Source organism: Chiloscyllium plagiosum, chromosome 16, assembly GCF_004010195.1.
Source record: "Chiloscyllium plagiosum isolate BGI_BamShark_2017 chromosome 16, ASM401019v2, whole genome shotgun sequence".
In the NCBI taxonomy this organism is placed as follows: Eukaryota; Metazoa; Chordata; class Chondrichthyes; order Orectolobiformes; family Hemiscylliidae; genus Chiloscyllium; species Chiloscyllium plagiosum.
Genome location: NC_057725.1, coordinates 31,669,463 through 31,688,684, shown reverse-complemented (window position 1 = coordinate 31,688,684; position 19,222 = coordinate 31,669,463). Strand labels below are relative to the sequence as shown.

At 39.6% G+C, this 19,222-nt stretch overlaps 1 protein-coding gene across 2 annotated transcripts in view; it reads right to left on the bottom strand.

Annotated features, from left to right (window-relative positions):
- Positions 1-4,727: 4,727 nt before the first annotated feature.
- The window catches only part of phrf1 (PHD and ring finger domains 1), a 103,265-nt gene continuing 88,770 nt past the window's right edge, over positions 4,728-19,222 (bottom strand). For both annotated transcript variants that reach the window (XM_043705696.1, XM_043705697.1), the window contains exons 16-18: positions 15,984-16,310; positions 10,813-10,941; positions 4,728-5,479 (exon numbers count right to left, since the gene is read on the bottom strand). In XM_043705696.1, coding sequence (XP_043561631.1) covers positions 5,327-5,479; positions 10,813-10,941; positions 15,984-16,310 — 609 coding nt within the window. In that variant the 3' untranslated portion in view covers positions 4,728-5,326. The remainder of the gene's footprint in view (positions 5,480-10,812; positions 10,942-15,983; positions 16,311-19,222) is intronic.

Genomic DNA, 19,222 nt, shown 5'->3' with positions numbered 1-19,222 from the left:
GACTTAACAGTGATGCATTCTGCAGTCAAATAGCCAACCAAAAGTATCCAAGCGCAAACACCATAGAACAATTTGGATATGTATTATTGTAATTATCAAGTAGTTAAAGAAAATATTTCATTAAAAGACTTTCTTGCCTGAAAAGCGTGAAAACAGCATTTTTACATTTATGATGATAAACATAAATACTCCCCAATCTGGCCCCTTATTGAAACATACAAAATTCTTAGGCGCTTTAACCATTTCCTCTTGAGTCTGGAACCAAAGAACACAATGTCAGATTAGGCGGTCATCCATTTAAAACAGAGACAAAAAAAATTCATCTCTGAGATTAATTATGCTGTGAAATTTCCTTTTACACAGAGAGCTGCAGTGGCTGCGTCATTAATTACGTTCAAGGCTGAGATAGGTTTTTACTCAGCAAGAGAATTTACAGTTATGGGGAAAAAGCAGGAAAATGAAGTTGAGGATTATCAGACCAGTTGTGATCTTAGAGAATGGAGTGGCAGAGTTGAGCCAAATGGCTTACTTCTGCTCCTGTTTCAATGATTATTCTCTAAAAAGATGGCATGGTCTTCCCAGTGTTCCTACTGAAATTTGCCCCTCAACCAACATCAAAATAGATTACAGTATCTGGTAACATCTCATTGTTACTTGTGGGATTTGCTTGTGTAAATTGGATGAGTTTCCTATATTACAAACATGACTATACTTCAAAAGTATTTGATTGCCAGTAAAACAGTTTACAACATCCAGGGGCTGTAAAATGCATTATAGAAATGTGTTTGTTTCTAAAAGATATCAATGAACCAGTTATGTTTCCCAATTCAACAGTTTCAATGAGATCAGCTTTTTATCCTTTGGATTAAACACGTCAGTCAACAAGGAATACTAGCTCATGGTGCATTCCCCAGCCATTATTACTTTCAAAATGATCTCACAACCATCTATAATTCCTGGCTGTACAAAAACAAGTTATGCTTTTTAGAAAAGAAGTTCAGCTTCACCAACAGAATATTTCAAACCATTCCTCTAATATGTCACTGAAAAGCTGATGCAGCTCGGATGTGATTAAATGCTTGGATGTATCAAGTTGCATCACTACAGAAAGGGTTCTCCAATGACCTTCACTTAGTGCTGAAAATAGTGTGGCAAAACCTGGGACAGTACCAAGTCAGCACTCAAACTCAAAGAGAGGCAGTTGCAGACAAAATCCAGGCATTAAAATGGGAATTTGCTGCAATGCACTGCATGCACTGAAAGTCTCTAATTAACAATTTGGGAAATTCAAATGTCTACTTTGGACAAATTTTAGTATGAATTAGAGGACAAAAGTTCTGTAATTATGTTTACTCAATGAATAGTGGATAAATTGAGGCGGGGGGGGGGGGGGGGGGGGGGGGGGGTCATGAATGGCTAGTAAATGGCTACATTCCATTGTAGGTTTTGAAACTTTAAAATATTTGAGGATAAAACAGGGACATCAAACAAAATTTGCTAACACTGATCAAGCATCTGGCTACCTGCACTAATGTCTCATCGTGCGACTCATTCTCATGAATCGCTCGTGAAGTGCCTTGGGATATCTTGTCTTAATGGCATTACCATAAATGCAACTTTCTCTTTTTGTAAACCAATCTACATTACTCCAGTTCCACACTACCACCACTGCCTACAAGAAACGAACTGCACTAAACTGCTACAAAGCAACAGATCAAGGTAGCTCACCACAAACTTCTCAGGGAAACCAGAAATAAGCAGTACAGACTGCCAGCCTTCTCAGCAATCTCTTCATCCAAAGACTGAACAGAATTTTAAAAAAAAATGATGGACCAGAATAGACACAAAGAATTGTGAACTATTTCTGGGTAAATAACTGTTAGAAACTGAAATCAACACTTCTGACATTTAACTCAAATCACTCCTTAATAAAGAATAAACTTAGTTCATGTTGAAAATTCTACTTAAAGTTTGTTTTCACACACAGTGACTAAATCCTAAACAGTTAGCGATGAATCTGTCAGGAAAATTATTTGAAGTAAAAATTTTAAATACCTCAATTGCGAATTCACTACAGCATCCAAGTGGAAATAGGAAACCAAATTCCAAGACTGTTAAAATTCTTTGGAAAGTATTAGTATCTTGTTAAGGATAATTCACTCAGAGCTGTTTAATCCTAGTTTGTTCCTAGTTGACTGCAATGTATTTCTGCTAATGTGACACACTCAGGGACTGAAAGCTTGCTAAGACAGGCCTTTTTTTTAAAAAAAATGCACATAAAAAAACTCAAATGACCCAAAACCTTATCACTCAGTGTTGGTAAATCTGCAAACAGACACAACAGAACTTTCAGCTTCTGAAGGCAAGTCAATTAATGTGGTTATTTCTCATAGTTCATTTAGTCAACACCCAGGTTTAGTCATTGTGTTGCACCATCTCTAAAGTTTACAGACTTTTTCAAAAAAACATTCCACTTATCAAAACCATACACAGTAGATTCCAGAAATGAAAATAAAGACATTGCACAGCCTCAGCAGGGATCTGAATGCAATCAATTAGGCATAGGTAATAACTAATTTATTACTGAAGGATATGGCAAGCAATCAACCCAATGGTCTAGGATTACTTAATAGATCTCCACTCATTGTGGGATTGTTCCCAAATACATATGTCAAGTGACATTCTTCACCTAGACAATGTATGTTGCTGAACCATTCAGTCACAACTGATTCTGATCCTGTCCTCACCCAGTGGTCAGGAACAGAATCTTGGACCAGTTTATTGTTTTCCTGCCTGATCAGTGAGCACTAATCTCAAACACAGAAAGCACTGAGTTCAACTATCTCTGGACAAGTCAGGAACACCCCCTGCAGTGTTAGGCATCAGGTACACAGTATTCTTTAATAGAGTTAAAAAGAATCTATTTTCAATGAAATGAGATAAAAATATATATTAAATAAATAAACAAAAAGAGAGCCTGATTAAATGTTTCTCCCCTTGAATTCTCCATCAGAAAATGGAACAATCATTCTCATTTCATTTGAATTTGAATGTGAAAAGTTCAAAAATATAATGCATGCTTAAAACAAGTTAACTTCCACGTTGTGTGCAGAGAAAGTGTTGTCAATGGCTCTGAAGCTTCAAATGATCACAAGGATAATTCAGAGTTTAGTCCCTTGTTTAGTTCCAGATAAATTCTCAAAGTTGGACTTTCTAAAGCAAAATATTGCTTTGATTTTATATCTCTTTAAAATAATCTTTTGTTTAAGTAATATGAAAAAGGTTTGCAAATGTACTAATACAGTTAAACAGACTGATCGTGTTTGCTTTAAAAAGATGGAAAATTGTGAAAAAAAAACACTTCCACGAGGCAAATGTAAACATTCTGTGATGTGGACAATACAATCAATTGCCATTAATAAAGCAACGTCAAAGACAAAAATGAATGCCAGACAGAGGAGTGGAAATGGGCACAGAGTAGAATATTGAGGTAGTTAGTACAGAATCCCAAACCGAACCAGTCAAATAGCCAAGGTGGCGAGGATGCACAGAATTTAGATCTAGAATAACAATGAGTTTGAGCCTTAAGGATAAAATTGTTGTGTTAGGCTTGGAGAACCAGTGCATGTTGGCAGGAGCTAAACCAATTGGCATATTGGGAATAGGCAGGGAGGTGAAAGGTGTAGAATTCAGGACCAGTTGAAAGTTTATGGTAAATACTGTTGGCAAAACAAACAATTTCATTTGTTTTGTCAATGTGAAATACAAAATTGGTAATTTATTGATCAGTATTTTGAGAATAACCATGAATTTGAGCAATTATCAATGTGTACTGTTTTTTTTCTCTCCACTAACACTGCCAGAACTGATCATTTACAGAATTTTCTGATTTTATTTCAGATTTGCATCATCTGTAGTACTTCGCTTTAGTTAAGTAATGTCCTTCAGGAAAGGGGAACTTATCATCCTATTCTTAACCAGAACCTACAGGCAAGTCCAGTCCCATACAATATGCGTGACAAGCCACTTTGTTGCCAGGGCAACTTAGGGTGGGGTCTAAATAATGACAGTATGCCGAGACAATAAAATAAATTGCTATATTCAGGTAACATGGTAAAGGTGGCAGAAATCTGGAAATTCTCTCTCCCAATATACTGTGGAAGTTGTGCAATAATTGGAGACTTCAGGATTGAGATTAATTCAGTGTTGTTGAATAAGGGCATCAAGGGATATGAAGCAATGAAGTGTAAATGGAGTTGAAATCCAGGCCTGACATGACGACAGTACAGGTTCGAGGGGCTAAATGCTCCTGCGTAACAGGCTCAAGGGGATCGATGATCTCCTCATGTTTTGTTGGAACAGGCCCCAGTGAGTGAACAGCCTGCTCCTGCTCCCTCGTGACAATAATGTCCTTCAATCTCTCCTGTGTTTCAGACTTAAGGAGCTGAATAGTCTCCTATTGTTCTTACTGTTACCAAAATCTGAAGTCCCAGGACAATGTTCAAGTTTGCGAGAACCACAGATAGCCAAAAGACTGACCAATTCAATTAATCAGGATAAGTATTTCAGCAAGAGGTTTCTATGCATTATTGTTGTAATCTTAGTTGGGTTGTTTAAGCACAAGGAAAACAGAAATAATAAACCCAACATACCATTTACAATGCATTTTATCATCACAAACCTATAATTATTCATATTGGGGAGAGGAAAAAAACACTCCATTTCTCTAACAAATGAATTATTTGAATATTATTTACAGCAATAAAAGATGCAAATATGGCTTTTAAATTATAACTTATGACAAGCAGTTCAGAGCGCTGATGATCTTTTGCAGATTTTGATAAGCCAAAATGTTATGATTTAACCAGAAACAAGTAACCTAAAAATAGACTGTTTGAAAAAAGTGGATAATGTTTTATAAACCCGAATTATTTAGACTTTTACCTTGTATCAGGCACAATCAGACTGACTAAACAGAGCTTCAAGTATTCAATTGATCTTAAGTAAAGGAACATTATGCTAAAGGCAAACAATGTCTATAAATCGGATTCATGGCAGGAAAGACAGTCACAGTGTGAAATTGTGTTCTACTGTACAAAGGAAAAGATAATGGGCAGGAAGGTTCCAGTTGAAGATCTTCTGGCCTCTTTTTTTTCTTTCTCCAGGCGCATTTATACATTGACTGACGATACCATGAAATATAAAGTGTCTTGGTGCTGCAGTCAACATTGCCCTGTTAGAATTGGTCTCGGAGTGTTCTCCACATTCACAGGAGAAACTGTACAATGAACCAAAGAGGGTATTGTCTTTGCAGGTTTCACACAATTCAGCTTGCTTCTGGCTTCGCTTCTGTTTCTTTGCTGCTTTCTCCTTCTGCTCCTTTCTTGTATTTCCTGATGTGTTTGTATTTCTCCACATAACCTTTCACTAGGTTAGCAACTTTAACTGGATTAATTTCACCACTTTTGCTGTGGCAGATCTGTAGCATAATATTATCAAAAAGACATACTTTGTGTTAAAACAGTCTTTCCATTTGGAACATGTACAAACCATGTTTTTTTCTGTTGCACTAGTTTGTCTTTATTTTGAGTGCATCGCCTTAGCTTGGTTGACAGCACTCTCAATTAAGAAACAAATTTGTGATTCAGGCCTCACTTCAGGGATTCAACCCATAATCTAGAATCATGCTTACATAGTTGCTTCATTGTATGGAATTAAATACTGCTGAAAAAGAACACGTTTTGTCACAAGGTTTCCACTTTGCACTACCAAGGCATCCACAAAAATACAAGTGTAAAGAGGAACATTTTATACCATATAAGAAAATGCTGATCAGTTAGCTGGTCAACTCTGGTAGAGGTGTTGCCATTCTGAACATACCAGTTAGATGATAACTGGTAGTTAGTTAACTACTAAGCTTTGTTTCAATTTAAACCAGCCAAATTGACAGATTAGTTGAGGCATTGCCACGAACACCGAACCTGAAAATGGCTGCTATCTAGTTTGTTAGGTTGAAACTGGTGCTGCACGTTTACATGTTATTCCTGCCTGCAAAGAACAGAACTCTGTGAATTAGGCTATGTAGCTTCCATTACGCCTGCCATACAGCAAACCCCATTGACAATCAAAGCCTAATGCTTACAACATTTAGCATTGTTTTGCATGAAAAGTCGCAGCCTTATGCATGAAGTTGTATGTCACACATCATGAGTTTGAGTGACATACAACAACAGGTAATTTGAGAAGGGCAAGTGTTGTGTTGCAAACACCTTTGATGCCCCCTATTCCAACATCAGGCTTCCATGGTGAGCAAATGGTTCAGGCTCTATTTACAAGGTTGCTAGTAAAACTAATCTTTTGTGTCGGCTGTTACTTATAGTCCTGAAAAATGCCCAGTCTAATCCATGTTACCTTGGAAGGATATGATATCACAAAAATCTGAGCAGCAGATGCAGCTAGCTTTTGTATGCTACTCCTATGCAGTAGGAACAAGAGTGATTTTTGCCATTAATAGTAATTTGGCCATTAAGCCAAAAAGTCACTGCCAATCTCACAATTGAGTAATGTGGTATATTTCATTGTTACATGATATATTTGTAGATCCTAAAGACCAGAAAATCATCTCAAACAGCATGTTCTTTCAGCTTTTTATAACACACAATGTACTGAGTGTGATTCAACAATTGGGTAATACGTGCGAAGAATTATGCTGGCCACCAATTTTAAAATACACTGTACTGACAGTCAGGCTCACAGCTTGGTACACATGCAAATATTGGAAGCCATACGTACTAATACACAGGGTCCTGTTCTTTGTAGATTGGATGAATACATATACATATTGCATCTGTTTCAACGTAAAACAAGTGGCAGCCATTCTCTGGTTCATTCCTCAGGGCAATGCCTTGACCAATCAGAGTCAACCTGTCTGGTTTAAGTTTAAACAAAAATTCACAGTTAACTACCATTCACCATCCAATTGGTGCATTCTCCATGGCAATATTTCTACCAATCAGAATACACTTTCCAATTTATCAGCACTCTCTTCCCATACAGCATAAAATATTGTTCTCCTTTACACTGGTATCCTTGATAACATCCTGAGTACAACTTCACCAAAATGAGTCATTTTTCAGCAATAATCTAGACTGTTGGTGCATTACCAAGGAACTGTTGTCTTTTGGATAGATTGTTAAAGCAAGATTGTCTGCTCCTGCTTATATTGAGTAAATGATCCTGTAGCAGTATTCTCTTGCTTCTGTTGACAAGATTTTACCTCACCTGATATCACACATTAACTGGCCATTCCCTGAATTTGCGGTTGAATGGGGCCTTGCTGTGTGTAAATTGCCTGTCAGGTCATCCTGCACAGCAACCAACATACTGGCTCAGAAGTAATTCATTGGTTGAACTTTCTTGCACAAGTGGAATGAAGGACAAGAGTAGCAAGACTTGGGCACATAAGTCATTAACTCACCATCCTAGCTCCTTTGAGAAAGTATTTGTGGGCACGTTTGAACTGTTTCAGCTTTTATACAATTGAGTATTCCCAAAATTGTGCCTTACTAATTTGATTGAGTTTTTTGAAGAGTTGACAAAGACTATCGAAGATGACAGATCGGTAGACATTATCTATATGAACTTCAGCAAGACGTTCGACAAGGTTCCATATGGTAGACTGGTTAGCAAGGTTAGATCATATGGGATCCAAGGAGAGCTAGCCAACTGGATACAAAATTGGCTTGAAGGTAGAGAACAGAGGGTTGTTTTTCCACACTGGAGGCCTGTGACCAGCGGTGTACCGCAAGGATCAGTGCTGGGTCCACTGCTTTTTGTCAATTATAAATGATTTGGATGTGAACATAGGAGGTATGTTTGGCAAGTTTGCAAATGTCACCAAAATTGGTGGTATAGTGGACAGTGAAGGTTATCTCAAGAGTACAAAGGGACCTTAATCAGATGGGCCAATGGTCGGAGGAATGGCAGATGGAATTTAATTTAAGATAAATGTGAGGTGCTACATTTTGGTAAGGCAAACTGGGGAGGACTGTTCATGGTAGGACCCTGGAGAATTTTGATGAACAAGGGGTGGAGGTACATAGTTTGTGAAGAAGGCATTTGGCATGCATGCCTTCATTGTTAGTGCGTTGAATAAAAGAATTGGGATGTCATGTTGCAGCTATACAGGACATCGGTGAGGCCACTTTTAGTAAACTGCTTTCAGTCCTAGTATCCCTGCTATGGGAAAGATGTTGTTAAACTTGAAAGAGTTCAGAAAAGATTTACATGGATGTTGCTGGGATTGCAGAGTTTTGACAGTCAATCCCTCTACACCTCCATCCGCCATGACCAGGGCCTCCAAGTCCACTGTTTCTTCCTCTCCAGACATCCTCACCAGTACCCTTCCACTGACACACTCATTTGTTTGGCTGAACTGGTCCTCACCCTTAACAATTTCTCCTTTGAATCCTGCCACTTCCTCCATACAAAAGGGGTAGCCCCAGCTATGCCTGTCTCTTCGTTGGCTACATAGAACAGTCCATCTTCTGCAGTTATCACTCCCCACCTCTTCCTCCGCTACATTGATTACTGCATCGGCACCACTTCATGCTCCTGCGAGAACGTTGAGCAGTTCATCAACACATTCCATCCCGACCTTAAATTCACCTGGACCATTTCTGACACCTCACTTCCCTTCCTGAAACTGCCCATCTCCATCAATGATGACCGACTTAACACTGACACTTTTTTTAAGTAACCCACCGACTCCCATAGCTACCTGGATTACACCTCTTCCCACCCTACCTCCTGTAAAAATGCTATCCCAATTCCTCCACCTCCACTGTATCTGCTCCCAGGAGGACCAGTTCCACCACAGAACACACCAGATGGCCTCCTGCTTTAAAGACCGTCATTTCCTTTCTGACGTGGTTGAAGATGTCCTTCATCGCATCTCATCTACGTCCCGCACATCCGCCCTCAAACCCCACCCCTCCAACCGCAACAAGGATAGAACCCCCCTGGTCCTCACCTTCCACCCCACCAAACTCTGCATAAACCGCATCATCCGCTGACATTTCTGCCACCTACAAATGGACCCCACCACCGGAGATATATTTCCCTCATCACCCCTATCCGCTTTCCACAAAGACTGTTCCCTCCGCGACTACCTGGTCAGGTCCACGCCCCTCAACAACCCACCCTCCCCTCCTGGCATCTTCCTCTGACACCACAGGAACTGCAAAACCTGCACCCAAATTTCCCCCCTCACGTCCATCCAAGGCCCCAAAGGAGCCTTCTACATCCAAAGTTTCACCTGCACATCCACAAATGTCATTTATTGCATCCGTTGGTCCCAATGCGGCCTCCGTTACATTGGGGAGACCGGACGCAATCTCGCAGAGCGCTTTAGGGAAGATCTCCAGGACACCCACACCAATCAATCCCACTGTTCCACGGCCCAACATTCCAACTCCCCCTCCCACTCTGCCGAAGACATGCAGGTCCTGGGCCCCCTCCACCGCCATTCTCTCACCACCCGACGCCTGCAGGAAGAACACCTCATCTTCCGCCTCAGAACACTTCAACCCCAGGGCATCTATGTGGACTTCACCAGTTTCCTCATTTCCCCTCCCCCCACCTTACCCCAGTTCCAACCTGCCAGCTCAGCACCATCCTCATGACCTGACCTATCTACCAACCTTCCATCCCACCTATCCGCTCCACCCTCCTCTCTGACCTATCACCTTCATCCCCACCTCCACCCACCTACTGCACTCTTAGCTACCTTCTCCACAGCCCCACCCCCCTCCCATCTATCTCCCTACCCCAGAGACCCCCTGCTTCATTCCTGATGAAGGGCTACGGCCCGAAACATTGATTTTCCTGCTCCTCGGATGCTGCCTGACCTGCTGTGCTTTTCCAGCACCACTTTAATCTTGCAAAGTTTGAGCCAAAGGGAGAGGCTGAATAGGCTGGGGCTATTTTCCCTGGAGCATTGGAGGCTAAGGGGTGACCTTATAGAGGTTTATAAAATGTTGACAAGCATGGATAGTTAATAGATAAGACCTTTTTCCAAGGGTAGGGGAGTTGAAAACTGGACGGAATAGCTTTAAGGTGCGAGGGGCAAGATTTAGAAGGGTCCCTGAGGGGCAACCTTTTCACGCAGAGGGTAGTGCATGTATGGAACGAGCTGCCAGAGGAAGTGGTGGAGGCGGACACCATTACAACATTTACAAGGCTCCTGGATGGGTACATGAATAAGATGGGTTTAGAGAAATATGGGCCAACTGTTGCAAATGGACTAAATCAGTTTGGGATATCTGGTCAGCAGACAAGTTGGACCAAAGGGTTTGTTTCCATGTTGTATAACTCTGAGTGAATATGAAGTCACTAAGGAGAACAATTCTGAGTGAACCATCACTTTGATGGTAGGACTGCAGTCACATTAGGCCAGGTATGGGGCATATTTCCTTTCTTAAAGGATTTTAATAAATCAAAAAGGTTTGTGCATCAATGTGACAGGGTCATGGTTACTTCTACTGCCTCCAGCTTTTTATCTTCAAAATCTCAGGCTGCTGGTGGGATTTAAACTCTATTCCTCTAGATTATTAGCACAGCTATCAGATTAGACTGATATTTAATAGTGAACAACCTCCACAGTTCATTTTCTTAACATCAATTAGATTTTTTTCTTAAAAGTGGCTAGATTCAAGACTTAAAAGGCTATTTCCATTTAAACTTAGCCTTTCTATGCATCTTGCTGCTGCTTGGTTGCAAGGTTCTTTTTAAAAATTCACTCTATGTTCATACCTTTTGCACTGCTTTCCGTAGAATCTCTTTGTACTCTTCTTTGGTGATCTCTTTACTCTGGTAATAGGGTTTTAGTGCTAATTTGGCTTCTTCAACAGCCCTCTCTTGCACATGAAGTTTCTTTATATACTGAAATATAAAGGAACAAGTTCCATAACTATTTCCTTTTTAACTGACTTTAAAATTTCAGTGTAGTCACTATTTACTGTAGCCTTAAGCATAACTATTTACGGTCAATACAAGTCTCCTCCACTGTACTTGCTTCACTTAAATGCATTAAAAACATCTTGCTATTCCCTTTTCCCTCATGCATTTTATTCAACTTCTCATTAAATTAATCTATGCTATCTGAACCAAGCCTTGTGGTACAGTTCCACACTTGTACAACTCTTTGGGTAAAGAATACTTTAATGAGTTTGTGACTGAGTCAGTAACACATGTACCTCTCACTCACAAAATTTCAGGCTCAGGTGCCATTCTAGGGTAAGAGCACAAAAATCACACAAACACCTCTACGCATTACTAAAGAACACTGCATTTAGAGTAGATTTTTCACGAGATGCTGTAACAAGATCTTGTCTGCCTTTGGGTGAGCACAAAAATCCCTCTATTATTTTTAAGAACAAGTTGGAGGGGTTGAATGTTTATCCCTTAATTAACATCATTAAAACAGATTACTTATACTGTGTACTTCTTGCATAATAACTACCACATTTAGAATAAATTAGATTTCCTAAAATGTTTGGGCCTTCAGCCCAAACAGTCCACACCAATCCTCCGAAGAGTAACCCATGCAGACCCATTTCCTTCTGACTTATGCACCTAACCCTACGGGCAATTTAGCATGGCCAATTCACCTGACCTGCACATCTTTGGATGTGGGCGGAAATCGAGCACCCGGAGGAAACCCACGCAGACACAGGGAGAATATGCAAATTCTACACAGACTGTTGCCCAAACCTGGGACCCTGGTGCTGTGAGGCAGCAGTGCTAACCCTTGAGCCACTGTGCCGCCCGTTCCTACATTAAAGTGATTAATTTCATTTCAAAAAGTACTTTATCACCTATAAACCATTTAGCAATGTCAGTTGTTATGAAATGTGATATACAAAATGCAAGGCTTCCTTTCTTCATTTTATCTTGAAAAGTTATCAAAATGTTTGACTATGCATCTCAATGTACTCAGAAATCTGTGTTTCAAACAACCATTAATTACTGTTCCAAACAGATATCCAACGGGCTCAAAATATTACATTGTTTCTCTCTTCACAGATGATATCAGAACTGAGTTTCTCCAGGACTTTGTTTTTATTCAGAACTCCAACATTCGAGGACTCTGCTTTCAATTAATTATTAGAATTTACTTAACTTCTTTAAAACACCGTGAAGTTTCTTCGATGAGTGTAAAACTGGGATCAGTTACATCATAATTTGATCAGAGCACTTCTGTCCCTGGAGATGCCTCAAGTGAAAGAGGTCAACATCTTTGAGATGGTGCAAAATAGATTCACTACAATGGTGTTAGTGTTGAGAGATTTCAATTATGTAGGCAGACTGTCCAGAATGGTTATTCTTAGAGTAGAACAGGCTAAGGGAAAATTTATAAAGATGTTCAAAATCATGAATATTGAGAAGCTCTCCAACAGAAGGTTCTCTTCCACTGACTAGAGAATTATGGATTTCAAGTGATTGGCAAAAGAACCAAGAAGCAATGATAGTAACATTTTGTTAGATATTGAAATTGCTATAATTTGGACTGCATTGCCCGAGAGTAGTGGAAGCAGTTTAAAAAGAAATACTCAAAAGGGAATTGGTTAAACAGCTATTTAAAAATTACACGAATATGGGAAACAAACAGCAAGTGGTTAACCATATAATAATTTGGATAGTTGTTTCAAAGGGCCAACAGATGCACAAAGAGTTGAATGGCTTCCTCTGTGCTGTGTTACACTATAATAGAAAGGCCTCTGTGATGCAATGTGGCATTTATCCAAGGGACTACAAGATCAATCACCAGCATCTGAATAATTAACAACTGCAGCAAAATGTTATTCACAAATTAAAAAGGAGGCTGTAGCCATCACATCTGGTCTAAATAAAGTGCAGTGATAGATAAGGAGAGCAAGCTTATTTTGATGATCGATCATTAGATAATTTGTTGACACTAGAGCTAAAGAAACGGAGCAGATACTAAACAGTCTAGCGACCTTATGGCTAATCACTGTAAAATGAAGCAAAGCTCAGTAGACAAAACATTGATGTCACAGATCTCGCAGGTTAACCCTATACAAAATCTGACAGCTGCAACTCCACATGTGAAACCTTTTTTTTTTAAAACACTGAGTTACAAACAATTCCAGTAACACCAAGTATGATTTGTCAAACTTATAACATTCTACTTATTCAGGAAAAACTGAACAGGCTGGAGCTTTTTTCTCCAAAAGCGAAGAAGCTGAGGGATGACCTGATTGAGGATCTTATGAAAGTTTGCAAGTTTTCAGTGTTTGATAGAGAAGATACTCCACTTGTGGGGATAAAAGAACTGGGGGCCATAAGTATAAGATCACTCATAAACTTAATGGGGAATTCAGGAGAAATGTGTTTCCCGAAACGGATTAGAATGTGGAACTACTTACAACAGGAAGTGGCACAAATGTACATGGGGGAAGTTAGACAAACATGAGGGGGAAAATGGAAGGATTTGCTAATAGGGTGAGAAGAAAAGAGGTGGGAAGAAATTTGCGTGGAGCACTTACCAGTTGGTCCTAATGGCTCATTTCTATATTGCTCATTCAAAGTAACTCTATGCAAGTTAAACTCAAATCGGTGACATACATTTCCTCTTTACATAATAAGTATGGCTAGGCATGAAACAAAATATTACAGGAAAAGAGAGATCAAATAAAGAATTGCAGAAATAAATAGAGTATTTAGTTTGGGAGTTACTTATCATAGTGCTTCAATGAAAATCACACGGTGTATAGCAGGGCAGAGATGCACTAATATCCTTGGCCACTGCTGATCAGATGTTATGAGGGTTTCCATTAAGAAAGCTGAACTGAACTAAAGCTACAAATCCACCTAATCACTGAATTTGGCCTTCAAGGGAATGACAACAGATCCAGATCAATCTCTCCCAATGCAGCTATGAATGGGAATTTCCTATCAAAGTCATTATCTGTCTCAGGTCACTCATATACCATTTTGAACAACCAATCCACTAGAGCAGCACTGACAATTACCTTCTAGCTTAGGGGTTACTAAAAACTAACTTCAGAGTATAAATTCAAGATGATTGTCTAACGGTGTGCAATATTTATAAAGTGTTATGGAACATACAGAGTCTCACCATCTCAGTGGTTGGTGATTTCAATGAAGAGTAAATCTATGTTACACATACAAGTTGGAAGATATCAACTTTCTGTTGCACTGACCATGTCACATAGCAGTTGAGCATAGACAAATGAATCATTGATGGATATGAAAACTGCAAACCTAGTTATCCGTAATGAGGTCTAACCTTATCAGCATTATTCCAAAACATATTATTCCACCAAAATAATGCCTGGAAACCAGAGACGGAGCTTTGGTTGTTAATGACATAAACATCAGTTATACATAGACTACTTGTCCCTGTGACTTAAGACAGTTTGATTAATACCTGAATTAGCCAGAGATGAAACACAGGGTTCAGTTGGGATAGTGGCCTCATAAAACTTCAAGGGATAATTGGGCATCTAATATACCAGTTATGTCTTGGATAAGTCACTCGGCAAGGAGATAACCAAACCAGTGACACAACCAATTAAGGTCAGTAGTGAGATCCAATAATCATCATCAAAAGGCTTGATAGAAGCATTGAAAGCAGGTGACACATGGTAGTGGGTTTAAATAAGAGTTAGAATTGATGCAGGGTTGGTGGACTGAAAGGCCTGTTCTTGTGCTGTATCAAATTGCATTGTACATGCAAATAAGTTTAAAAGATGCATGGATACAAATGCACAAGGCTAATTTTCAGGATTTATGGGGAATATTTCAAAATTGTTTTGGAATAGTAACTGAATTATTGCTGTTAATTTAATCTTGAGATAATAGTTTTAGGTACTTTTTCTTAAATGGAGAGGGGTTAGGGGTCAAGCAATGTCTAATTAGATTAGGTACTGGTTCCACTGGATTTAACTAGTCTATGAGGACTCCCTTACAAACAGGTTCTTTGAAAGATCACAGAATCTTTTGGCACAGGAGGCCATTCTCTACCTCTGCCAGCACTTTGAAACAACCATTCATCTAGTCCCACTGTAACACTCTTTCCCTACAGCCTTGCTTTTTTTAAATCCTTCAAATATTTATCCAATTCATTTTTGATTATTAATTAATATCCTCCTAGCATCCTTTCAGACATCTTCCAGGATCATAACAAATCTGACTTAAAAACTATTTTCTCATATTGCCTCTGGCTTTTTAACAAATTACCTTAGCATGTGTCTTTTGATTACAGACTCCCTCCATGCTAAAACGTTGTCTACTTCATTTATGATTTTTAACACATCCCTCAAATCTCCTCTTAATCTTCTCTGCTTGGATTTGATCAATCCCGGCCTTGTCTCTCTAAACAAATGAAGGCCTCATCCTGAAATCACGCTAATAAATATCATCTGCACCCTTATCAAAGCTTCAGCATCCCAAAATGCAATATCAGAATTGACTAGCATTCTTCAGTTGGAACCTAACCATAATTTACTAATGGTTCAGCAAAACATTTTCACTTCTGCACTCTATTCCTATATTAATAAAACCAAGGATGCCAAACGCTTTTGTACTGTTTCTTCAACTATTTCTGCTGCTTTCAAAGAATTGTAGATTCAACCCTCAGGGTGTTTCGGTTTCTGCACTCCCCTACTTTCCAATCCTGGTTATGTAAATAAGCATTCAGAGAGACATAGAGTCATAAAAAACTGGTTTTGAGAACTTCTGTCATATTAACCTAATACAGCAATGTTGCACTGGAATACATATGCATTATTGGCACAATAAAAAGGACTATTTCCAGGATAATGCTGTCATAGCACAATGTCCTACAAATTACAAACAAGCAGCAGGTTTCAGGGTCTCTCTAGGAGACTCAGATGGATGCATACACAACTCTGGTGACCGTGTTCATATTCTCTTACATTCTCATTTTGAGCTTTGTCTTCAGAAGATTTGTTATCGGTATCCACATTTCCTTCTATTTGCACCACTTGCATTTCAGCAGCCAAATTTGAAATAACCGGAGTAGGAACAGGAGCAGGGGGAAGAATAGGAGCAGGGGGAGGAGCAGCAGTTTGGTAAGTGGGCTGTGGGAGTAATGGAGGCACAGCTGTGGAGCCAATCAGAGGGATATTCCCTGGCGGCACAAGATATGGAACTGTAGGCTGGCTGACTGGTGCATAGGGAGGTGGATGCAATGGTGGGAAAGGTGGCATGAAAGGTGGCGGCATGTTGACTTGGTTAAATGCCTGCAAGGGTAAAAGAAAAAGACTTAGAAATTCACAACAGTAAAACATTTGTACCAATTAGTGCTTAATTCAAATATACATGCCATAAAGCGGTTCATACCCAAAAACTGTTAGCCATGAATCAATATGCAGCACATTTGTCAGTCATAAGGTTTTGCAATCGACTCCAAAACTAGATATTTAAAAACAAAATCAAGGCAGTAACTCCCAGAGAACTGAGCGATGTCTGCACTGTCAGAGGGGCTATGCTGAGATTGCACAATGCTATTGGAAGGTCAATACTTAGGGAGTGCCACACAGACAGGGAAGAGGGACTGCCACACGCTCACAGAGAAAGTCTGAGGGAGTGCTGCAGCCCGGAGGGAAAGTACTGAAGGAGTACTCTTCAGTGCTGCACTTCACTGGCAGTCCAGGTTAGCTGCTGAAGTCCTGACGTGGGGTTTGAGTCTTTACCGTTCTGACTCACAAGCAAGAGTACTATTAAATAAAGCAAACTAATGCTGGACATTTGATGTTGGTGTAATACAAGCAAAGCAATAAAACCATAAATTAATTTGAACTCTTAAATCCACTCCAGCATTCAATAAAATCATAGCTGACCTGATGCCTGATTGCAGCCTTAATTCCACTTTTGTGCCTGCCGCCATAACCCTCAACTCTCACATCATCAAAAATCTGGTTAATTTAGCCTTGAATATATTCAATGACCTAGCCTCTAGCATTCAGTGCAGAAGACAATTCTAAAGCCTAACAACTTTCTGATAGAAAAAAAAACCCTCATCTCGGAGTTAAATGGGAGACCCCTTGTTTTTAAGCCCTGGAACAATAATTCTAAGCCATTTCGGTGGCGTGTTTTTTGCACCAGCTTTAACTAGTTGGGGGTTCTAGCAGGTTGAAGTTTTGTGCAATTTCTTTTGCATTTTACTAATCATCAGAAATTGAAAGATAAATAAATTCCATTATGTGGTGAATTTTGGGTATTTGGTAGTGAAGAATACCAGGATTGGTGGCTGAGGTGCAAGAGACTATTATTCAATTTGAGCATCTATGTATCAGAATCCAAGCACACACCAACCACTGATGGCCATCCAACCACTTTCTAAATATGTCAAACCTAAAATCAACAAATCCCATGTTGGCTGGACACAATCCAATGCTTGCTATGAATGTCACTGTTAATGGGATGTGAGCATCACTGACAAAACCAGCATTAATTGCCAAATCCTAATTGTTCATGGATGATTCGAGAATTGGGAGCATGGAAGATAGCTGGAAACTGAAGGAGGATATCACCAGGCTGGTAAAAACAATGACTGCAGATGCTGGAAACCAGATTCTGGATTAGTGGTGCTGGAAGAGCACAGCAGTTCAGGCAGCATCCTCCTTGGATGCTGCCTGAACTGCTGTGCTCTTCCAGCACCACTAATCCAGTATCACCAGGCTGGTCAGGCAAAGCTTTGACAAGTGAAATTTAGTCTAGAAAAATGAGAGATAATACATCGAGGGAGAGCTAAAAAGGGAAGGGGTCATCTTATGAATGGTAGAATCTTGGACGTACTGAAAAGCAGAGGGGCCTTGATGTGTCCACAGATACCTGAAGATAGCATGGCAGGCAGATAAGGTGGTTAAAGATGTTATATGGGATACTTGCATTCATTGGTCGAGGCATAGAATACAACAGCAAGGAGATTATATTGGAATTGTATAACATGCTGGCTAGGACATAATTGTATGAATGCACTGTATGCAGTTTTGGTCAGCACATCACCATACTGAGATGTATAAGATTGAGGGGTATGGACAGGGTGGATACGAAGCAGTTGAAGGGTCTATAATTGAGGCGGTATAATTTAAAGCTGCAAGGCCTACATCTGCGCTCCACTAAAGTAGATATGGAAGTCCTTAAACCTAAGGAAAAAGCATATAACTGCACAAATACTGAGTGGCAGATCAGGTGGTTACTCAGTTTTTCTTGTTGCTACCAACTCGATAGGCTGAAGGGTCTCTTGCATGTCGTATGACTCTATATGAAGAACAGCAGAGAATGCCTTAAAGATTAACCATAAGAAAGAAATGAGAGTATGAGAAGCTAGTTAGAAATGTGAAAATGGATAACAAGATTTTCAACAGGCATCTAAAAAGGAAATGAGCAAGTAAAGTCAAGGTTATCCTATAGTGAGAATGGGGAGTTAATAGCAAATAACAAAAGAAATAGCAGACAGAATTTAGAAAAAAAATTGCTTTTGTCTTCACATTACAGGATGCAAAAATACATTCTGATAATAGTTGTTAAGTCAGGAGGAAGAGAGGAACTTAGTGAAATTACATTTATTAGGAAAGCAGTATTAAGCTTTATTGGAGTTATAGGCTGGGGAGTAGCAAATATAACTCCTATATTCAAGGAGGCAGGGAGGTAAAAAGTAGGAAACTATAGGTCACTTAGCTTGAAATATGTTGCGGAAAGCATTTTAGGACTATTTATTAAAGAGGTTAAGGCTGGGCACTTTCAAAAAATAAACTAAACAGGAAGTCAGAAGAAGAGCAGAGGACAGCTACCGAAGCAATAAGGGGAGAGATGATGAAATATGAGGGAGGGTAAGCTAGCAAGCAATATAAAAGGAGTGTGCAATAGTTTTTTAGATATTTAAAAGATAAGAAAGAGACAAGAGTGGACACTGGACAACTGGAAATTGAGGCTGGAATAGTAGTAATGAGGAACAAAGAAATGGCAGAGGAACTGAATGGGTGCTTTGCATCATAGAAGAAGACACCAGAATATAGATTAGAGTGGTGCTGGAAAAGCACAGCAGTTCAGGCAGCACCCGAGGAGCAGGAAAATCGATGTTTCGGGCAAAAGCCCTTCATCAGGAATACAGGCAGAGTGCCTGAAGGATGGAGAGATAAATGAGAGG